The sequence below is a fragment of the Anabas testudineus genome, chromosome 18 (genome assembly GCF_900324465.2).
Source record: "Anabas testudineus chromosome 18, fAnaTes1.2, whole genome shotgun sequence".
In the NCBI taxonomy this organism is placed as follows: Eukaryota; Metazoa; Chordata; class Actinopteri; order Anabantiformes; family Anabantidae; genus Anabas; species Anabas testudineus.
In genome coordinates, this window is record NC_046627.1 from 6,957,578 (window position 1) to 6,981,830 (window position 24,253).

Here is a 24,253-nt window from a genome sequence, read left to right on the forward strand (position 1 = left end):
AAAAAAAACACAAGAAACAACAGTCAGCTGTTGGGCTGGAGAGGACTGTGTTTCCTGATAGTAAGTCTAAAACGGGAATATTTATTTTTTTATATATTGTAGCTAAATATCCACATGTATATGTTAGGAGTGAGCTGCTGTAACATCAGATGTTCGTGTTTTGGGTTATTTTTGGGTTTAGATGCTTATTGAATGTAATCCCGCCTGTGAACAGTAATACTAACAATTAGTGTGCACTGACTCACTCTAAACAGTGTAACTCAGTTACTCTTTTCACACTGTTTAAACCTGCCTTATTGACTGTTGTAACTGTTTTATTTCTATGGCTCCTTGTCTTACAGAAACCAAATCATTCCTTCCTAAAAGTTGCTTTGAATAAAAGCGTCAATCCAAAAGTTGAGCAACATGTGGGAATGAGCATGAGTATGGTAAAGTAAAGTGGTTAAAACTGTGTTTAGATTTTTGTTGTTGATGGATACGTTGCGGCCGGGTGTGACAGAAAAGATTAAAAAAGAAAGTTAGGGGGTTCTGTGTAAAGTTTTGGGAAGAGGATCTGATATGTAATAGGTGGTGTAGAGGTGTAGATGGGAAATAGGGGAAATGCCATTGTGGACGGGTGGGAGGCAGCAAGAGAGATGGAAGTCCTGGAGAGGGTTTTTCGTCCAATTGTGATTTGGCCTGTGATTCCACTTTGGAGGTTGGAGAGTCCAGTTGTAGACTTGGAAGTATTGGGGATTTAACAGGAGAGGGAAACTAGGGATCTAATGATCGAGTTTTATGAGCATGTGGAAAAGCGATACCCTGGGTTCACCCATGTCTAAACAGATGGATCTAAGAATCCCAGATCTGACAGAACCTGTGCTGCAGTTTCAGTGTTGAGTCATAAAATGGACATATTCAAAAGAACATCGAATGATTTAAGTGTAAATTTAGTGGAAGTTGTATAAGCGTTGGCGTGGATGAGGCAAATTAAGCCAGGTCAGGTTTTAATATGCAGTGATGCTGCTTCTGTTCTGTACAGCATCAATGGTAAAATGTCAAAGTCTGAGGGGAAGAGTATTGTCTGGAGGGTGATAAATAGAAAGTGGCAGCATTACTGGGACCAGGAGAGGAAGAAAAGACATTTATATAGAATACAGAGGGAAGTGGGAGAGGACAGAGGATGAGGTACAAACAGACTAGACTACGAATAGGACACAGTAATTTAAACAGTACATTACAATTAGTATGGAAACATGACACTGGGATGTGCAGAGATTGTCAGGAACCAGAGACAGTGGAACATGTTGTGTTGACATGTAAGAGGTACAACAGTGAGAGAGAAGTCATGGTAGAGGACTTCAGGAGAAAAAATGTTTTTAAAGAGAAATTATTTAAATGGTGTTTTAAGAACATCTGGATTCATTAAAAGACTCATTCTTACTGTGGAGCTCCACTTACTGAGGACTGAAGGCAGCTTTTCCTGCCTCCATCAGCCTGTGGAGGAGGCGGAGATGAGCCGCTGCTCTCCCGCTGTCTGAGCCACTAAATGCGGTCTGAGCTCGGCCGGACAGCCGCTGGAGAACAGCTCCGACTTTCTCTGTCAGTAGATCCTCACTACAGGACTCAAGTAGTTAGTACATTAAAGCACATAATTTATCAAAGTAATAGTATCACGTATCATTCTATCCATTCATATGATGAGATACTTGTACTTTACTTGAAGGTACTTTTACTCCACTACAGAGGAAAATATTGTACTATTTACGTCTATTGTACGTCTCTTACTGAACGTCGTCATGCTGCGTTTCACACATGTGGGAACTTGAATGTGGGATTTCATGTTGTTACTGAACTAAGGGCCTGAGTTCCAGGTTTGTTCAAGGAAAATCATCTCTGCTGCTGCACTGTAGCTGTTGCTGCTGTGGTTTCCCAAAGTAGATTTTCATGTGTGTTTCTGTTCAGGACTCACATTAATGAACCCCCACCCCCCCTCTGCAAACACAGCACATGTGTACAGGAATCATTAGAGTAGATTGTTGTACAGCAAACTGCTGATTCTCAGTCATTTCCAGACCTACAGTGTAGTAAGTCTGTTTGTAGAAACTCTATTTAGACTTTGATTTGACTGAGGCACAGAGGAAGTTTACTGTACATGAAGTTTTTAAAGTATCTCCATGATTTTCTCAGATAACACAGATGATCAGATTATTTTTCTGTGTTTATCTCTAAATGTTGTTTAGTGGTGGAAAAGTTAGTGAAGTATCAGCGTCAGTCCAAATGACTGAGTGAGTGTAAATGTTGGTCCATCATCCTGTGTGTGCTGGGCTGCAGCTTCATGCCTCCATCTAGTGGACTGATAGTAGAAGTAGAGCAGCTGATGGCAGCTTCCTCTGCCTCCCACTGCTGTCTGACTGCATTCAAGTGACACTGATATGAAAGAGGAAAGAAGAGCCAATCAGTGGAGGAGCAGCTGATCTTTGTCCAGGAGAAATGATGGACAGGAGGATTTCAGTCTTCACTGCACATCAATGATTTGTGTTTCCTCTCCACATGAAGGTAGAAAGTGTGTGTGAGCTGATGTGGATGTGGATTCAGCAGCATGGATCAGTGTGAGGACAGAGAGGAGGGAGTCCCTCCCTCTAAAACCACTCTGTGTGGGGACCATGAGAGCCAGACCAAAGCTCAGAGGTGAGATGAGGATCTCAACACCAACAATCACTGCTCCATCATTATCCACTCTCAAAACTCTGTGTGTGTTGTGTTTCAGACCAGAGAAGCAGAGACCAGACTGTGCTGGACCTGGACCCGAACCCAGCTGTGTGTCTATGAAGAGTGACCGGTCATTTAATCGCGGCATTAATTTTAAAGGACAACAACCCCCTCCTGTTCCCAGGTGAGCTGTAAATAACATGATGAGTCAGTGATTGATGTTTCAACAGTTGTTTCTCCAGAGAAGTTTGATTCAACGTGTTTCTGATCATTTCTGTTGTCGTATCTGAAAACTGAGCAGTAGAACCAGTTCTGAACTGTGACCTCTGCTTCATAGTTTCTCTCCTCTCTCTGACTGTTGGATCCTCTGTTGTTGTCTGAAAACTTTGGTTGGAAACCAGTGGTTTTTCTGATGCTAACAGATGCTAACAGCTAACTGGTGCTAACCCTGGTCACACTGAGCTCCTCCATCAAACCAACACTGAACCATGAGACCACAGAGGTAGAAAGTTATCAGTAAGATCAGCTAGACTGGGATCAGCTGGGTCCTGTTCCAGAAAGGACCCAGCTGATGAAAGTGCAGATGATGTGATGGTTCAGAGTGATTTTAACAGCTTTTCAGTTATTCTGTTAAAGTTGTCTACATGTTGAAGCATAGTTTTATAAAAATGGTTACTGTTTAGCAAGACTGTTAAACACTCGACTCTTTGTCACCTGCAGATCACCAGAATCCTTCTTAGTGTGTCAGAACATGACATCACGGTCAATTGAAATGTGACGTTGACTTTATTAACACCTTGTGGTCCCCATTCCTTTGCAGCAGCAATGTCAGTGTTGGTGCAAACACAGCTCTTATGTTATCTGGAAATAGAGTCATGGGAACTGAACCTCTTTCTTGTTGTTGTCTAGTTGATTACACAACTTCCAGATAACTTCACCTGGATGACTGAGAATCTTCACCAACAGCTTTTATGTGATTTTTTCAGCAGTGGTCTGTTTTTGTTTTTTTTAGGCTGCACCTGCAATTACAATTGTCCTGGCACCAGGAGAACTTGAATGCACACGTGTGGGACAACAGGCCCAGCTTGGTCTGTGTTTGAAGTTGCCATAGGGGAAAAAGTTTAAAATGAAAAAAACAAGTTCAGAGCAGAATTCTACATGGATCCAGTTTGGAGAGCTGTCATTGTTCTGACAGTCAAACCTCAACTGGAACTATCTCTCCGTCACCTGCTGCTCTTAAAGGTCATAAGAGGAACTGGTGTGATTGGTCATTATTGAGCCCCAGCATGACTCCACCTGTTCATAAAGCATTCCTCCCAGTAATAATGTATTCCGTCTGTCTTCCACTTTGCTCCTGATTACACCTCGAAACGCCAGTGCTGGTGGTCATGAAAGTTGCCCAGAGGTCGTGTTTTGGAGAATATTTCTACAGACAAAGTGAAATACTGTATCTGAAAAAGTCTGTGCTGTCAGGGGCTGAACACAGTTCACCTGGGGCTGAGAGGAAAACAGCAAAGTTGTAGTTTTATCAGAGGTCCCCACATTATTCACTGTGTCCTGGCTGCACTTCAGTTCATCAGATATTTCTGATAGTCAGTCATTCACTGGTGGTTTAACTCAGCATTTGTCCAGTTTCAGTATTTGGTTGGATCATATAGTGAAGTGACCGGACGGACTGAAATCATTCAGTATAAAGAGTTGGACTTTTCATTGATCTGTTCTGTTCAAAGTTTATAGTTTCCTGCAAAGCTTAATGACTCAAGATTAAAGGGTGAATTTCCCTCTCTGCTGTCTTTTCCTTTGTCTACCAGGATGCATAAGAGGTCCCCACAAGCTGGACCTGAAGCTGAACCCAGCTGTGTGTCTATGAAGAGTGACCGGTCATTTAATCGCGGCATTAATTTTAAAGGACAACAACCCCCTGCTGTTCCCAGGTGAGCTGTAAATAACATGACAGTGTCAGTGACTGATGTTTCAACAGTTGTTTCTCTAGAGAAGTTTGATTCAACGTGTTTCTGATCATTTCTGTTGTCGTATCTGAAAACTGAGCAGTAGAACCAGTTCTGAACTGTGACCTCTGCTTCATAGTTTCTCTCCTCTCTCTGACTGTTGGATCCTCTGTTGTTGTCTGAAGACTGTTTGGGTGGAAACCAGTGGTTTTCCTAACGCTAACAGATGCTAACAACTAACCAGTGCTGACCGTGGTCACACTGAGCTCCATCAAACCAACACTGATCTATGTGACCATAGAGGCAGAAACATGTCAGTGAGTTTTATAAAGATCAGGTGTTCTGTAGGAGGAAAGTGAGTTTCCCTGTCTGGGTTTATCAAGTCAGACATCAGGGTTTGTTAAACCAGTTTTCGGAATCAGGTCCCTGCTCTGACTCCCAGACTCAACCATCATAGATACTCTGAGCACTCTAAAATCTATATAAAACCACTCTGTGTGGGGACCATGAGAGCCAGACCAAAGCTCAGAGGTGAGATGACTGAGACCATCGGACTGATTCTGTCTCCATGTCTCATCTAGAATTGAATATTTAATCAGGACATTTTTACTATTCTTCTGATTCTATTTGTCATTGATGAAGGAAACTTGGACTGAATATGTGAGCGTCACCAAAGTTGTTTTTCTATCAGGTCCCATCAAAGACCAGAATCTCCTGGACCAGGACCTGAACCCTGTGTGTCCTTCAAGAGTGATGATTCATTAGTAGTAATGTTGTTGAAGTCAGTGTAGAGGACTGTTTGTCTCCAGTGTCAGTACCAGAGCTGACGTCTGAAGATTCATTTAGGATCCACCAACTAATGAATGAATGAAGTTGTTCAAATGTGAATTAGTCAAAGTGAATTGTGTGAGAAGCAGCACTCTGCCTCATACTCACACAGTTCAACATATTCAGACTGGGAGCTGCCCAGTACAACCAGTGTGATCTAAGCAGACTCTGTCTCTAGATGCCTTGTTCCAACACTTGAGCATTGTTCAGTGAGGGAGGCAGAGATATCTGTTGTTCAGAGCTGCTGAGACTAAACCAAAGTGACTGGTGACAGTAAAGCTTCACCACTACAGGGAGTCTCTGATTCACTGTTCACATCAAATCTCTCTTCATGGACCTTTACCTTGTGTGTGTCTCTGTGTGGACAGACATACTGTGAGCTCATTCTTGATGATTCCTCCACAGAGTGGACCAGGAGAGCTCAGAGGTTCCCAGTGGTCAGTCTGCCCAGCAGCATCCAACACAACTGGACTCTATATTTCTGGTCTGTACATGTCCAACTACTACTTTTCCATCTGTTGTGTTCCCAATAATCTCCATGCTGCACTTTTTAGACCAGTGGATTGTCAGTCTGTCCAACATGGATCTGATGTTTGGCTCCATGATTTGAGTTGGATTGTGTCATTCATATAGTTTCTGTTCCAGCTGCTGGAGGAGAACATTGTCACTTTTGTGAAGAACGAGCTGAAGAAGATCCAGAAGGTTCTGAGTCCAGATTACCCACAATGCTTAGAGAATCAGAGGGAGAATGAGGAGGTGTTGGATGGTGAGGATGAAGAGCAGAGGAGGAGCAGCAGAGAGGCATTTGTGAAGATCACACTGAACTTCCTGAGGAGAATGAAGCAGGAGGAGCTGGCTGACTGTCTGCAGAGCAGTAAGAGGATTTCTCTAAACATTTAACATCATGGACAAATGAGACGTTTACTGAGAGCTGAAGATGTGGAGTGTTAATATGTTGAAATGTGAATTATTTAGGGTCATGAAACTGTCAAACTGTGTTTTCATTAGAAATTAAATTGATCATGTTTTTGTGGTTTCATTCAGGAACTTTAACTGCAGTTTGTCAGCGTGAACTTAAATTTAATCTAAAGAAGAAGTTCCAGTGTGTGTTTGAGGGGATTGCTAAAGCAGGAAACCCAACCCTTCTGAACCAGATCTACACAGAGCTCTACATCACAGAGGGAGGGACTGGAGAGGTCAATGATGAACATGAGGTCAGACAGATTGAAACAGCATCCAGGAAACCACACAGACCAGAAAGAAGAATCAGACATGAAGACATCTTTAAAGGCTCACCTGGAAGAGAGGAACCAATCAGAACAGTGATGACAAAGGGAGTGGCTGGCATTGGGAAAACAGTGTTAACACAGAAGTTCAGTCTGGACTGGGCTGAAGACAAACCCAACCAGGACATACAGTTCACATTTCCATTGACTTTCAGAGAGCTGAATGTGCTGAAAGAGAAAAAGTTCAGCTTGGTGGAACTTGTTCATCACTTCTTTACTGAAACCAAAGAAGCAGGAATCTGCAGGTTCGAAGAGTTCCAGGTTGTGTTCATCTTGGACGGTCTGGATGAATGTCGACTTCCTCTGGACTTCAACAACAATCAGATCCTGACTGATGTGACAGAGTCCACCTCAGTAGATGTGCTGCTGACAAACCTGATCAGGGGGAACCTGCTTCCCTCTGCTCGCCTCTGGATAACCACACGACCTGCAGCAGCCAATCAGATCCCTCCTGTTTGTGTTGACATGGTGACAGAGGTCAGAGGGTTCACTGACCCACAGAAGGAGGAGTACTTCATGAAGAGGTTCAGAGATGACAAGCAGGCCAGAAGAATCATCTCCCACATCGAGACATCACGAAGCCTCCACATCATGTGTCACATCCCAGTCTTCTGCTGGATCACTGCTACAGTTCTGGAGGATGTGTTGAAAACCAGAGAGGGAGGAGAGCTGCCCAAGACCCTGACTGAGATGTACATCCACTTCCTGGTAGTTCAGTCCAAAGTGAAGAACATTAAGTATGATGGAGGAGCTGAGACAGATCCACACTGGAGTCCAGAGAGCAGGAAGATGATTGAGTCTCTGGGAAAACTGGCTTTTGAGCAGCTGCAGAAAGGAAACCTGATCTTCTATGAATCAGACCTGACAGAGTGTGGCATCGATATCAGAGCAGCCTCAGTGTACTCAGGAGTGTTCACACAGATCTTTAAAGAGGAGAGAGGACTGTACCAGGACAAGGTGTTCTGCTTCATCCATCTGAGTGTTCAGGAGTTTCTGGCTGCTCTTCATGTCCATCTGACCTTCATGAACTCTGGAGTCAATCTGTTGTCTGAAGAACTGTCAACTTCTTTGAGGTCCAAACTGTTTAGACCTGAACTAAAACTTCTCCACCAGAGTGCTGTGGACAAAGCTGTACAGAGTCCAAATGGACACCTGTACTTGTTTCTCCGCTTCCTCCTTGGTCTTTCACTGGAGACCAATCAGACTCTCCTACGAGGTCTGCAGACAGAGAAAGGAAATAACTCAAAGACCAATCAGAAAACAGTCCAGTACATAAAGAAGAAGATCAGAGAGACTCCCTCAGCAGAGAAAAGCATCAACCTGTTCCACTGTCTGAATGAACTGAATGATCGTTCTCTAGTGGAGGAGATCCAACAGCACCTGGACTCAGGAAGTCTCTCCACAGATAAACTCTCTCCTGCTCAGTGGTCAGCTCTGGTCTTCATTTTACTGTCATCAGAAAATGATCTGGACATGTTTGACCTGAAAAAATACTCTGCTTCAGAGGAGGCTCTTTTGAGGCTGCTGCCAGTGGTGAAAGCTGCTAAAAAAGCTTTGTAAGTATGTGGATAGTTGAATGATCATTGAAGTCTTGACCAGAGAATCCACATTGTGAACTGGAAACATCCAAGGAAGTTTCTGTTTGTTTAAATAACTGGGAGAGACCCACATTGTTTAAACTTCTTAATGTCAAGATTTTTTACTTGCAGAAGTTTCCTATAAGCAATCTAGTTTTATGATATACATTTTTTACTTTTTTCTAGTCTGATTATATTATATTTTAATTTATTTATTTTATTTATGTCAACATTAATCATTGATAATTGAACACAGGTTAACACAAATGTTGTCATGTTATACATCACTGTTTTTCAGACTGAGTGGCTGTAACCTCTCAAAGAGAAGCTGTGAAGCTCTGTCCTCAGTTCTCAGCTCCCAGTCCTCTAGTCTGAGAGAACTGGACCTGAGTAACAACAACCTGCAGGATTCAGGAGTGAAGCTTCTGTCTGCTGGACTGGAGAATCCTCACTGTAAACTGGAAACTCTCAGGTCAGTTCAAGTTTCTGTTTTAAATAACTGGACATATTTAAACAGTCCAAAACTGCTCCCAAGGATATTAAACAACCTGAAGCACAGTGAGGAACAAAGTAACAACCTAAACTAGAGAGTAACAACAGAAAATCACTGCAGACACATACAAAAACTCACACTGGCTGCGGTACGAAGTCTGTTATCCAAGGGCTGGTGAATGAGGAAGAAAAGGTCTGAGAAACAGGGCTGAAAGAAATCACTAGAGGGCGAGGGCGAGGTCCAGAGTATAACATGGAAAGGGAAGCAAGGCTGGGAACAAGACGGGAAAATGGCTGGAGAGTCATAGTCAAAACTGACAATCTAGCAGGAAGCTGAGGGCTGAAGGGAGCTTATAAAGGAGAGAGTGAATACAGGAGGAACTGATCAGTAATTAGTGCAGAGGGAATGGAAGAGTAAGTCAGTCCATGTATGGGCATAGCAGGAAGTAGCTGGGGAGCAGAGCAGCAGGAGTGGGACCAGGTGAAAGAGAGAGAGAAACAAACTAGACCAGCATCAGGCAGGAATTGTGACAATTATAGTTTGACACAAATGTTGTCATGTTATACATCACTGTTTTTCAGACTGAGTCTCTGCAAACTCTCAGAGAGAAGCTGTGAAGCTCTGTCCTCAGTTCTCAGCTCCCAGTCCTCTAGTCTGAGAGAACTGGACCTGAGTAACAACGACCTGCAGGATTTAGGAGTGAAGCTTCTGTCTGCTGGACTGGAGAATCCACATTGTAAACAAATAACTATCAGGTCAGGTCAAGTTTTTGTTATAAAAACCTGGAGTTATTTAAAATGTCAGTGACTGCTCCCACGTTTTAAGTTGCAAAAGTTTCTCATCATTATTTTTACAATATATAAAATAACTGTACATTCCTGTCTGATTTTATTTCACTGTGTCTTTTTAGTTCAGGGTCAACAATAAAGGTGATTACTGTCAGGGAATGGAGTCAGGAGACACAAGTAATACAAACAAAAGGATTTATTATAACACAATCTCAAAAGCAGAGAAAACGGGAAACTTACTAGAGGGAGGTATCAAAAGAACACAGCAAGAAATGGTCTAAACACAAAAACAAAGTGACAACAAAAAACAACCTGAAGCACAGTGGAGAACAAAGTAACAACAGAAAATCACTGCACAGATGCAGGAAAAAACTCACACTGGCTGAGGTACAAAGTCTGTTATCCAAGGGCTGGTGAGTGAGGGAGAAAAGGTCTGAGAAACAGGGCTGGAAGAAATCACTAGAGGGCGAGGGCGAGGTCCAGGGTATAACATGGACAGGGACGCAAGGCTGGGATTAGTGCAGAGAGAATGGAAGAGTAAGTCAGTCCATGTGTGGGCATAGCAGGAAGTGGCTGGGGAGCAGAGCAGCTGGAGTGGGACCAGGTGAAAGAGAGAAAGAAACAAACTAGGCCAGCATCAGGCAGGAATTGTAACAATTACAGTTCAACACAAATGTTGTCACAAATGTTTCAGACTGAGTGGCTGTAACCTCTCAGAGAGAAGCTGTGAAGCTCTGTCCTCAGTTCTCAGCTCCCAGTCCTCTACTCTGAGAGAACTGGACCTGAGTAACAACGACCTGCAGGATTCAGGAGTGAAGCTTCTGTCTGCTGGACTGGAGAATCCACACTGTAAACTGGAAACCATCAGGTTAGGATTCATTTTTTGTGTATCATGTTTTTACAGATCCAAAAGTGGTCACTTTTCATAATTTTCAGATTTTGTGCATAAATTAGTCATCATATGTGACTTCACACCTAACACCTGTCTGATGTATGTTGTGACATCAGACAGTGTTTCACTGACTTGTTCCACCAATCACACTGTATGTTTAATGGTTGTGTTTTATTTACTTAGAAATGTGTTTGTTTATATTTGTGACTTTGGTGAAGATGAGACTACATTTCATGAACAACTGATGCAAAACAGGAAATTCACTTACTTTTTCTTTCCACTCTATGTGACTAATTTTGCGGCAAATACAACAAGGAATATGTGATATTAGTCTGTACAAAAAAACCCAGCACCAAGTCTCCTGTGTTGTTTTCTGTGTCTGCAGACTGTCAGGCTGTCTGATCACAGAGGAAGGCTGTGCTTCTCTGGCCTCAGCTCTGAGCTCCAACCCCTCTTATCTGAGAGAGCTGGACCTGAGCTACAATCATCCAGGAGACTCAGGAGTGAAGCTCCTGTCTGCTGGACTGGAGGATCCACTCTGGACACTGGACACTCTCAGGTATGGAGAGTATGGAGACAATGTCTGATGGAGGAGGAAGTAGGGATGTTAATGATTAATGACTCTGTTTGTTTAGATGAGTAAAACAAAATCACATCCTTGAAATGAAAGAAAGAAAAATGTGTCAGCATCAGTTTGTGTCTCACTGTGGAGTCGTGTTGATGAACACTGCAGCAGAAAGTAGTTTTGTGCTGGAAACATTTCCTCTCAGTTGATGACAAATCTTCACTGAAGCACTTTACATTCAGCAAAGAAAAGAGGGGAGCTCCTGTAATTCTGACTTCAGTGTCTCATTCTGCTTTACTGCCACTACCAGTGTTGATAGATCTCAGGAGAGAAACCAGCAACCAGGTCTATGAGAACAATCCCAAAAGAAGAGACTGGGCTCTAAAAGCCAACAGAAAAAGGCCAACACAGGCAGCTTTATCCACCTTATAGGTAGAGTTTTTATCCACAGAATGACAATGAATGAATATCAGAGGATTGAATCAGGTCACAGCATCATGTCTCTGTCTCCTCAAATAGTGATGATTGAAGCATCTTCACCTTCCTGAGATCCTGATCTTGTCATGATGAGATCTTGTGTCATATATAGGAGACAGGAAATCAGAACTAGAACATGTTCATTTCATCATTACAATCTGTCAAAGAGGAAAAACTCCTTGTTGTTCCCAGTTGAAGAATTAGTTTGTGATTGAATGTTTTTCTCCTCAAACTCCTGTTTTCACTTTCTGTCTCTGGCTGCTCCAACAAATCTGACACCAAATCAGATGAAGCCACAAAGTCTGTGTGTCTTCTTCTTCTCTTTCGGCTTTTCCCATCAGGGGTCGCCACAGCGAATCATCCTTTTCCACCTCACTCTATCATGAACATCTTCTACCCTAACACTAGCCAACCTCATGTCCTCTGTTATAACATCCATATATCTCCTCCTTGGTCGTCCTCTTGCCCTCCTGCCTGGCAGCTCCATCTCCAACATCCTTCTACCAATATACTCACTATCCCTCCTCTGAACATGTCCGAACCATCTCAGTCTGGCCTCTCTGACTTTGTCGCTAACACAGGCAACGTGAGCCGTCCCTCTGATGTACTCGTTCCTTATTCTGTCTAACCTGGTCACTCCTAAGGAGAACCTCAACATCTTCATCTCTGCTACCTCCATCTCAGCCTCTTGTCTCTGTCTCACTGCTACCGTCTCTAACCCATAGAGCAGAGCTGGTCTCACCACTGTCTTGTAGACCTTTCCTTTGAGTCTTGCTGACACTCTTCTGTCACACAACACTCCTGACACTTTCCTCCACCCGCTCCAACCTGCCTGCACTCGCCTCTTCACCTCTTTTCCACACTTCCCATCACACTGAACTGTTGACCCCAAGTACTTAAACTCCTGCACCTTCTTCACCTCAGCCCCCTGTAACCTAACGCTTCTACCTTGATCCCTCTCGTTCAGACACATGTATTCTGTCTTACTACGACTGACCTTCATGCCTCTTCTTTCCAGAGCAAACCTCCACCTCTCCAGCTGTTCCTCCACCTGCTCTCTACTCTACTCTCTCCTCTCTGTCGTCTGTATCTCTCTCCTCTCTGTCGTCTGTCTCTCTCCTCTCTGTCGTCTGTCTCTCTCCTCTCTGTCGTCTGTATCTCTCTCCTCTCTGTCGTCTGTCTCTCTCTCCTCTCTGTCGTCTGTATCTCTCCTCTCTGTCTCTCTGTTATCACTGTCTTTGTTTATTAATTCCCTTCCAACCTCGAACTTTCTCTCATCTACTGTTGAGTCGCTAAATTTACCGCCTTTGATCCACAGAATCGATTGGCTAAGTGAAGTCACATGGGATGGCTTAACTCTCATTCAATTGGCCAATGCGTATTCGCGTCCACCAAATAACTACCGTAACGATCGCAATAGCTGCGCCGTCTAAATTTAACGTGTCCCGCTAGATTTGGAATCAAAACGTTCGGTTTGGTCTGTAGCTCCGGGTCCGTATGGGACAGTTTCTGGGTCCGGATCCTATGTCATAGGATGTAGTCCACCTGCGTACTCCTACCTCCACTCTTGTATGTCACTCTGTGTTCCTCTCTCTTCTGGAAGTAAGTGTTGACTACAGCCATTTCCATCCTCTTAGCAAAGTCCACCACCATCTGTCCTTCCAGATTCCTTTCCTTTACACCAAACCTGCCCATCACCTCCTCATCACCTCTGTTGCCCTCACCAACATGCCCATTGAAGTCTGCTCCAACAACAACTCTCTCTCCTCTGGGGATACTCTCTATGATCTCATCAAACTCACTCCAGAATCTCTCCTTCTCTTCTAACTCACAGCCAACCTGTGGAGCATACCCACTGACTACATTCATCATCACCCCTTCAATTTATAGCTTTAGGCTCATCACCCTGTCTGAGACTCTTTTCACCTCTAGAACATTGTTTACAAACTCCCCCTTCAGGATCACTCCTACCCCGTTTCTCTTCCTATCCACACCATGGTAGAACAGTTTGTATCCTCCTCCGATACTACGTGCCTTTCTGCCCTTCCACCTTGTCTCCTGCACACACAGAACATCTACCTTCCTTCTCTCCATCATGTCTGCCAGCTCTCTGCCTTTCCCTGTCATTGTGCCAACATTAAGAGTCCCTATTCTCAGATCTATGTCCCTGCCTTTTCCCTTCTCTCTCTGACCACGAACCCTTCTGCCTCCCCTCTTTCTTCGACCAACAGTAGTCAAATTTCCACCGACACCCTGTAGGTTAACAGCATCGGTGGCGGTCGTTGTTAACCCGGGCCTCGACCGATCCGGTATGAAAGTCTTGTGGATGATTCGCATGGTTATTTTGGCAATTTTTACGCCGGATGCCCTTCCTGACGCAACCCTCTCTATTTATCCGGGCTTGGGACCGGCACAGAAGTAACTGGCTTGCAACCCCTGTGGCTAGATTCCACAAAGTCTGTGTGTAATGATCAATATCCAGTAGCTGGAGGTGAACTAGACTTCCTCTGAACACAGGACAAAGCCTGAAGCTCAGCTGAGATCAGTCCACAGACATTAGAGAGAGGAAAACACACACACAGAGTCCATGTATGTGGAGTTGAGCCTCTTGGACTTTGCTCTCCAGTTTCCTGCTTCCTGTGGTGTCACATTAGTTTGTCTGGTGACAGAGTGAGACTGAAAGCAGGTGTCTGACACCAAAACTGCTGTGAACTAGAGAATTGAAATCTTTCCTCCATGTCACCTCCCTGCTCCGTAGAATTCCAAGATAAGGACTCCAATTCCTTAGTTATTTGCTGAATGTCCATCCCTACATACAAGCCTCCATTAGAACAGAACCAGAACACACTGTGTGTATGAGAGCCATGTAATGTCCATGTGTGCATGCTGAAAGAGAATGTGCTGCTCTGACCCCCCTCCTCCTTTCAGGGTGGAGCCTGGTGGAGTCCGATGGTTGAGACCAGGTCTGAGGAAGTGTAAGTGTGTTTTTAATGAGACTGATGAAAACAAAGCAGCAACATTCAACCATCTTCAAACTGTCACATCACTCATTCAAATCCCTGATGTCATGAGTCCTCATCAAACTGATGATAGATTAATGACTACAGCTGGATTGTGTCTTGTTCTCTCCATCAGATTTCTGTCAACTCACCATCGACACAAACACAGTGAACAGAGAACTACGACTGTCTGACAACAACAGGAAGGTGACACGTGTGGAGGAGGATCAGTCATATCCTGATCATCCAGATAGATTTGACCGGTCTCAGCTGCTGTGTAGTAATGTTCTGACTGGTCGCTGTTACTGGGAGGTCGAGTGGAGTGGAGATGTTTTTATATCTGTGAGTTACAGAGGAATCAAAAGGAGAGGAGACTTTTATGACTGTTGGTTTGGATCAAACGATCAGTCCTGGAGTCTGAGATGCTCTGATCGTGGTGGTTACTATGTTAGTCACAATAACAGATCAACATCCATCTCCTCCTCTGTCTCTAACAGAGTATCAGTGTATGTGGACTGTCCTGCTGGGACTCTGTCCTTCTACAGAGTCTCCTCTGACAAACTGATCCACCTCCACACCTTCAACACCACATTCACTGAACCTCTTTATCCTGGGTTTGGGTTCATGTGGTCTGGTTCCTTAGTGTCTCTGTGTTCAGTGTAGTACTGAGAGTGTCGTCCTGTCAGACAAACGTCGTCTCTGTTGAACAGAACTTTTTTTTAGTTTGGTGCTGTTTGTGTGTGATATTATGGAAACATCAAAAAAAGACAGTGAACGGTTTAAAACCAACTTTCTCCCTGTGTCTCGCTTCACATTAATAAATGAGGCTTCATTCATTCAAAACATATTAGCTCCACAACGTAATGATTATATGATTACATTTACTACAAACATTATAAACTATATAGGAACTTAATTTTCAGGAGATAGAGTTGTACCTACACAAACATATGAACACATCATTCAGTAAAATTCCCTTCACAGAAACTTCTTAGGAGCAAAAATATAAAAGGACTGAAACTTGGAATCCATTTAAAACAATCATATTAAAAATAGAAAGTGTTGTGTCATATTAAAACAGTCGGCTAAAAGTTTTCTCCACCAGTTATTCACTGTGAAACTAGACTGTGCTGGTAGAAGAACCTGAACCGGCTCAGCAGCAGCAAACAACACAAACTTTATCTAAAGGAAAATGAAACTAATCCAAGATTCTTCTTTTTGCTCAGTTGGCGACAAAAACACAAAAGACACAAATTAAACATCACAAAGTTAGAAATAAAAAAACCCAGTTCACCAAAAACAGTGATGACGCAGGCAGTGATATGTGTGTTTGTCCTCGTCATAGTGTATCTGTCCGATTTCTAGTAACATGAACACACAGTGATGATCAGTGGTGTTTCTGGAATCACTGGCATCTTGCTGCAAACACAGACTCATGTTGAGGTTTAAAGTCACATTAAATAATAAGGTTCTTCTAAAAAGCGGCTCAGATCAGAGTTGTTGTTTCTCTAAATCCCAAACGATCCAGCAGGTTCTGAGTGTGTCAAACACTGAGCTTCACCATCGTCTCAGAAAGTGAAGCTTCAGGCTACAGAAAGAGGAGAAAACCAGTGTTTGGACTTAAAGGGATTTAAGATGATGTTGTTAAATAGATTAAAGCCACGTCTACTTTGGTCGTATCTGTGTTGTAATGTTTGAAGAAAAGCTCCCTGACACATCGACTCCCAGCCTTTATTGTCTCCACTGTTTGGTTTTGTGTGTTCTTGTGTTGCTGTGTTGATTGGACTTTTATTTCAGTCTGTTACCTTCTAAATGCCACAGTGATCCTCTACAGTTTGATGCCAGGCTCTAAGCTTTATATCGACTGTAGACCTACAGAAACATGTCAGTCCAAAGCTTCCTGGAGCTTCACTCAACAAGAGATTTCACAACATCAAGAGAGAAAATAAAGTAAGTGAAGTGAAGTCAGGTACGTTTGGTAGAAACGAGTTGTTGAACATTGTGGGAAACAAACTTCATGTCATTTAAGAATGAGAGGAGAACGTGGAAAGACAAATGAAATGTGTGGAATCTGATGATCCAACACATTTACTAGTAAATCTTTAGAGGCTGCTCAGTGGATTTATTCTTCTGGATGTTTCCCAAACGTAGAACTGCTTCTTTAAAGTCAAACTACATCACATGTTTGTTTGCATCAGAATGAGATAGAAGACAATTCAGCGTAAACTTATGAAGCTCCCATTAAATATTTCGGCCCCATTCCTAAAATACTGAGTATCTGCTGATACAGATTTGACTTCTGCTGCTGTTTTCATCATGTTAATGACAGCAGACACTTTTCAATGGGACTTTGGTTTGTGGGCTGCTGAGAGATGGTGCTGCCTCGTTTCTAAATCAAGTCCAACTCAAACTGAAACCAACACAAAGTTCCCCGTAGACGTCTAAATAAGTCACTTTTCACTGTGTGTTTCTTTCATTCAGACAGTTTGTGCTGTAAAAATGAGCTCTGTGTTTGTCTGTGTCTGTCTCACAGCGCTGTCAGTCACAGACACATGTTTGTGGTGGAAAGCATCTTTTCTGTCTCCATACAGATAAAATCTGTGAACCACGCTTCCAACATCAGCCCAGGGTGGAGGAGTAATCAGATTACTCTTTAGCTGCACGTAGACTCAGATTTCCAGTGACCAGGTGACTTGAGTCCATGTAAACACACTGACTGACAGACTGTGAAGCTCTCTGAGTTACAGTCAGGTTCAAAACAGGTCGGACTTTAGTTTCAGACCTGCTGTTGGTCACTTGCTCCATCAGCAGCAGAACTGTTGTTTCTGTATCTTCTTCATGATGAACATCACAAAGACGATAAGAACCAAAGCAGCAACCACCAAGTCCACTCTCAGCCCAACACGTCCTCGCACGTTTCCGTCCTCGTCTCCTCCGTTCACCATGTTTGTTGTTGTGTGACCTGCAGAGCAGAAAGCAGCTGTGAGGATCAGCTGTCACATCATCTACTGCACTTTGACCCCATCACTCATTCCAGCTGTTTTCTACAAAGTCTCATCAACACCAACATCTGATCTGTGATGTTTCATTCATCCTCATCATTGATTCATTCATCAATAAAAATCAGTCCAGGACACAGATTTAAAGGTACAATATGTCAAATCAGACAGCTTCTCATAATGTTTTGCTTCATCCAACTAAAAATCCAAAAACCTCCCAAATATCAAAGTTATTATTGTAAAAAAGCAGCAAATTTTCCCATTAAAGAACCAGAAATCATCAATATTTGGTCATTTTGTTCATTATCAGTGGACAATTATCAGTGGACACAAGTCAGGTATTTATTCAGGGAGACTGTGGGTTAGATAGAATCTGGAAATAGACGGTATGTTTTGTCAATTTGAAAGATAAATCTGTAAAGAGAAAGTTAATATTTGAAACTTGAAGTTGGAGAAAATAACAGAACCAAGCTGTAAATGAGTCGGTGAAAGTGATTTTAACTGTGATGTAACTTTAATCATATGTCTTGAAATGTCTTTGAATACATCATGATTTCTATTCCACCCACACAGAGCTGTCTCTGTCTCACTTTGGTTCACTCAGTCAGCTTCTCATATGTGTAACGCCAACTTTAAAGTAAGTCTATACGCCCACTAGTGCCTGTTGTAAATTCAACATCAGTACGTCACATTTCAGCTTCAGCTGTTCGCTTTACATTTACTATTCTGTCTTTCAAATGGAAACAACTCTGTTGTGAATATTGTTGAACATTGTCCTGTGTAATTCTGAGTGTACTACTCTGCATTGTGAACACTAGATGGAGACTGTCTCTACATGAAACACAGCAGAACCACTTTGTACAGTGACCTGATGGAAACACAGAGATTCTTTCTGGTTTTATGGAGGAAGACAGAGTCGACTGCGTGTGGTTTAAGTTTGTGTTTAGAAAGTGCTCCACCAGCTTCTCCTGCTACACAGAACTTCACAAACGTCCACTGTGCTTGTTTGAGCTGCAGCATTAACCAGAGGAACGTCCACACAGGCTTTCTGCTGTTATAGGACAGCCTCACGTTCACCAAGCAGCTTCACTGCTGTTCCAGAGACAAACACACTGAACTCCACAAACTCAGCGGAGTCTTCAACCTTCAGGTTCACAGTGTTGATGAGTTCAGGGTCACCTCTCCTTGTCCCCCTCCAATTCCACATCCATATGTTCCAGCATGGCTGATGTTGACACTCTGCAGAATCAAAGACACTTCTCCATCCTTCATCTCTGGATCTCTCAGCTTCACTCGGCCACAATAAGACGGATGCTGGTAGTTTTCTTGAGAGTGGTCTCGGTGAAAGTAGACCCAGTGATCAGGCTTCAGGTCTGGTCTGCTCCACACCACCAGTGAGGGGATCCACACACCAAAGACTGGCATCGTCTCCAGGCGTCTCTGTTAGCTCTTGTGGTCGTAGATAAAAGACAAAAAGCAGAGTTACAGATTTTACAGAAATACTTTTTTCCCAGTTTATATCAATAAAACATGTTTCGATTCCATCTGAAGAACACGTGAAATCTCTGGTTGTTAGAAATTGTTAGTCTGCTTCATTTTCTGCATTCGTTTGACCAAATGATTATTTTAGACTGTTTGAAAAGTTCCTCTTTTTCTTTTGTATTATTTTTATTATTAATATTATTATTCTAACACATATCTGTTTCACTCTGCCTCATTCTGAACTTGGACTGTTTCCTTTCTCGCCCTCTTTTACAGGGATTTTACCTTCACTGTCTTTGGTTTAAATAAACCTTTTACTTTATCTCACTCCTTACTTGGGTCCTACTAACACAGGCTACAGCCACAACCACAGCAACACCGTCATCCCATCATGGTCACAGGTAGCCTAGAACCCCTCTCAGCTGGCCTGAGCAGCATCTTCTGACCAACAATAAGAGCTGGTTAATGAGCTCTGTTTACTGATCCTGCTGTCTGAAGGTCAATACGTGCACTCGGTGGCCAGTGAGGGTCTATTGCAGAGGCAACAATACAGGTCAGCCTTTCTACAGATCAGAAGTTTTGCAGGTGGAGCTCAGAAACCAGAATTACCAAACTGTAGTTGTATGTTTCCACCAAGCAGCCAAATGATCTGTGTTGTTAACAGAACTCAGTGTAGAAAACATCTGAACAGCAGCTTCACTGCTGATCGTCGCTGTTGTTGGTTCAAATATCAAATAGTGGCTCAGACAAGACGTCACTAACTAATGTTAACTCCATGATTTAAACTGATGAGAGGCCAAAGTTCAAGTCCCACTCTGGAGGTTTGTGGTAAACTGCCTTTAATCCTACACAGATGGCCGCCCACCCTGAGCCTGGTTCTGCTGAACGTTTCTTCAGTTAAAGGGAGTTGTTCCTCTCCACTGTCTCCTAGTGCTGCTCAGATGGGATTGTTGGGTTTTTCTATCATTCTCTATAGTTGATTGTTGTATTTTGTAAAGTGTCTGACACTGTAAAGTACCTTGAGATGAGTTCTCCTGTGATTTGGTGCTATATGCAGTTCAGTTTAACTGAATTGAATTCTGTCTTCTTGTTAAAACATCATGACGGCCCCTTCTGACGAGCTGTGACATTTAATCCACAAACAGCTAGGGCTCATGGGAAATGGTGTTCTTAAAGGCAGCTCCAAACCTATGAAAACACCAATATGAGGTCATTTCTCAGTAACCTGCTGTACTTATCTAGTATCTATCCAGGAATAAGTTGTTGACTTGGTTCCAGACTTGGTGGTAAGACTTTGGTTTGTGGACCAGGGAGGAAACAGCCTTTTTTACACTATCTTGATCTAGTCATGTGATCTGATCATGTCTGCCCGATGGTGATTCTACATGTTTTTTATTTCACTCTTATAAGAAAAATGATAGACAAAACACTTTATAAACATTAAACATTAGCTGCTGTCAGCATTAAATCTTTCACATCCTCCTCCTATAATCTCTGGATCCTGTTTAAAGATTAGTTTCAGTTCCTCTGATGGTCGTGCTGCAGTGAATTATCTCCATGTAAAGTTAAAGTCAGTGACATTAGTCTGTGTTTTCCTCTTTCTGCTGCTGTTCACACTAACTACTGTTAGTTTGTTCCACTAGAAACAGCAGAAATCAACTGCTCGCTTGTTAAAGTAATTCTACAAATTAACATTACTGTCAGCAGTAGAAAGTTCAGGTCATATGACCAACCAGTGACCACTTAACCAATCATGTGACTGTGAGCTGACATAGCAAGAAACTTCTCAACTCATCATGAGAAAATAAAACCTGATCACTTCTGGACCATGATCGTATCAACAATGAACGATATCTGAGGAGGAAGAAGCAGAACAGTGAGACAGAATTTACTAAATCAATCATTTCTTTCATTTTTCTGAATTCTTCATATTGGGTCTGAACACACTGGTAAGTCTGATCTAATTCTGAACTAATGTCTACACAGAAATAACGTCTGTAACTTCTCTCACTATTTGAAGTAATAGAATCAAGTAGAAGTAGAGTTGAAGGTGAACTAACTTCAGTCTAACTTAGAGTGCAGTACTTGTACTTTGAACAGTAGTGAGTATTTCCACAGTGAGACATCAATAGTTTTCATTCAGTTGAGCGACTGTTGTTAGAAACTCTGACGTCAGTGAGATGATTGACTGTTGTCATGTAGTTCACTTTAAACTGAACTAACTTCAGTCCAGTTGTTGTGAAATAATCAGATGTAGTTTGTTGGATCAAGTCATTTTCTGAAGACAGAGAGATTGTGTCTGATCAAATCAGTGGATCTCAGTCCTTCTGTGTGTCAGTGAGTGTAAATGTTGGTCCATCATCCTGTGTGTGCTGGGCTGCAGCTTCATGCCTCCATCTAGTGGACTGATAGTAGAAGTAGAGCAGCTGATGGCAGCTTCCTCTGCCTCCCACTGCTGTCTGACTGCATTCAAGTGACACTGATATGAAAGAGGAAAGAAGAGCCAATCAGTGGAGGAACAGCTGATCTTTGTCCAGGAGAAATGATGGAAAGGAGGATTTCAGTTTTCACTGCACATCAATGATTTGTGTTTCCTCTCCACATGAAGGTAGAAAGTGTGTGTGAGCTGATGTGGATGTGGATTCAGCAGCATGGATCAGTGTGAGGACAGAGAGGAGGGAGTCCCTCCCTCTAAAACCACTCTGTGTGGGGACCATGAGAGCCAGACCAAAGCTCAGAGGTGAGATGACTGAGACCATCGGACTGATTCTGTCTCCAAGTCTCATCTAGAATTGAATATTTCATCAGGACATTTTTACTCTTCTTCTGATTCTATTTGTCATTTATGAAGGAAACTTTGAATATGTGAGCGTCACCAAAGTTGTTTTTCTATCAGGTCCCATCAAAGACCAGAATCTCCTGGACCAGGACCTGAACCCAGCTGTGTGTCCTTCAAGAGCGAGCGGTCAAAAAAGGGACAAATTATTTTTTTTAAACATCAACCTTCATCAGACACAGAGTAAGTTGTTGTGAGTTTAAAATCAGTCTGAACAATATGATGTAAACTTTCTCTGATGATAAATTGTTGTGTTCTTTGGATTTCTGGATATTTCTGATGTGAGTAAGTTGATTTCTGTTTGAACTGTTTATTTGAAGGAGAAGCTTTCTTCACTATTCTTCCAGCAAACACTCTGATCATGGATCAATTCTCCATCCAGCCAGTAGCTAAACCACTGATCCTGTAGAGGGTCTCAGGGGGCTGCTCCTCTTCTAATGAAGTGCTGACTTGCAGGCAGACGTCAAAGGAAGCAGCTGAACACCACAAATGTTGAACTCTGATCAAATCTTTGTGATTGAAGTTCTCCAAATGAAGATTTTGGTACAAATGTCTTAAAGAATCTTGACTTCTTCACTTCCTGTTGGAAGACTTTAGTTCTAATGTTGTTGAAGTCAGTGTAGAGGACTGTTTGTCCCCAGTGTCAGTACCAGAGCTGACGTTTGAAGATTCATTTAGGATCCACCAACTAATGAAGGAATGAAGTTGTTCAAATGTGGATTAGTCAAAGTGAATTGTGTGAGCAGCAGCACTCTGCCTCATACTCACACAGTTCAACATATTCAGACTGGGAGCTGCCCAGTACAACCAGTGTGATCCAAGCAGACTCTGTCTCTAGATGCCTTGTTCCAACACTTGAGCATTGTTCAGTGAGGGAGGCAGAGATATCTGTTGTTCAGAGCTGCTGAGCAGCTGATGAACAGTAAATGTGTAAGAATCATAATAATCAGATTGTCCCTGATGAGCAAGCCGAGGGCGACGGTGGCAAGAAAACGTCCCTGAGAAGGCAACAGGAAGAAACCTTGAGAGGAACCAGATTCAACAGGGAACCCATCCTCATATGGGTGATTACATGCTGTGTAGGCAGCAGTCCAGTATAACAGTTAATGTTTTTAAGTTAATGTGGAGTCCAGTTAGTTAATTGCAGGCACACTTGTTCCAATGTGGGACTATCGAGCGTTGAATCGAGACCTCAGAGAATCAGCTTCCGACATCCGCCGAGGCCAAGACCAACTTCGTGGTGGCGTGTAACCAACCCCAGTCACCACACGCATCCCATAGGGGCCAAACGGCGACGAGATCTCTGACCAGACAAGGGTGGAACGACGCGTAGCTCGACAGAGAGACAGGAAGAGGGAAATGCTTATGCCCCTAATTTCTCTGTTATCTAAATGTAAAAATAAGTTTTACTTTCACTTGTCCTCTACCAGACGTCATGTGAATGGCAGCTTGGGCTGCGCAGTTTCGTTCTTCGTTCACAGCTCGTTCTTGGATCGGTTACTCCTTTATTTGTCACGTGACAGCTACCAAGTCACTGCTGCGCTGTTAAACAACAATATCAGGGAGGATGTAGGACACAAGTCACTTTATTGTGGTGTGGATTTGCTTTCCTAGGTTTTTACATGGTTTGAATTGCTTGTGGCATTTTATGTCTTATAATTTGTCAGCTGAAGCAAACCATGTTGTCTTCAGTTTGTAGTGTCTGAGAAAGTTTATAGTGTCTGATAAAAATGCCCTCAAGAGGGCTACAGGGCCACCTGTTGTAAAATAAACAAAATTAACTAAATGACTCAAAATGATTTGTTCAATTTGCTGTCAAGAGTTAAAGATCTGAGTCAGTTAAAAGAAAGTCTGAGACCGTCTCCAGTTGCCGATAAGCAGTGAAGTTTTTTCTGGTTTGGAAATAAGTCCAGCTGTTGATCTTCTGGGTTGAGTGAAGTAATTTTACTGAGGTCAGGTAAAGAGTTCAAATCATCATTGTTGAATTAATAGAAATGTCGTCTAATTGTTGCTGCAGCTTTTGAACCTTCCTTCTTCATCTGACTGAGCATCTGTAGAAATGTTGCAAAGGGACTTTTTCTCTGTAACCATCAACTTTCCCCAGGCACATCCACATTTGACCAAGAGAGGAGCCGAGATTTCAAATTCACAGATTTACCAACTTCAAATGTGACGAGTTCCCACTTTAGACCAAAGATTCTTTCTGTCTTTGTCCAGTTTTCTGATCCTCTCCAATTCAGCTTTGACACAGTGGAGATTTCATCTTTCCAATAAGCAGAGAGTGAGTCAGAGAGAAAATGAATGTAGATAAAAACAGCTTCATCGTCCTTTAGCAGTGGACTTGATGCAGCGTGTCGACTGACCCAAACTGTTTTCACTCCTTCACTTTCT

The 24,253-nt window shown here is 42.7% G+C and overlaps 2 protein-coding genes and 1 long non-coding RNA gene across 3 annotated transcripts in view; all 3 read left to right on the plus strand.

The window, feature by feature from the left end:
• The window catches only part of LOC113168720 (NLR family CARD domain-containing protein 3-like), a 434,580-nt gene that overhangs the window by 244,129 nt on the left and 166,198 nt on the right, over window positions 1-24,253 (plus strand). The window lies entirely within an intron of this gene.
• Window positions 1-24,253, plus strand: part of LOC113168719 (NACHT, LRR and PYD domains-containing protein 3-like) — a 174,448-nt gene that overhangs the window by 74,754 nt on the left and 75,441 nt on the right. Inside the window, exons 6-8 of the mRNA XM_033326634.1 lie at window positions 6,114-6,342; window positions 6,513-8,296; window positions 8,449-8,465. Of these exons, the coding sequence (XP_033182525.1) occupies window positions 6,114-6,342; window positions 6,513-8,296; window positions 8,449-8,465 (2,030 nt within the window). The remainder of the gene's footprint in view (window positions 1-6,113; window positions 6,343-6,512; window positions 8,297-8,448; window positions 8,466-24,253) is intronic.
• On the plus strand, window positions 17,559-18,855 carry LOC117153074. Its single transcript, XR_004463503.1, has 3 exons — window positions 17,559-17,692; window positions 18,118-18,181; window positions 18,363-18,855. It is a non-coding gene; the product is annotated as an uncharacterized LOC117153074 (long non-coding RNA).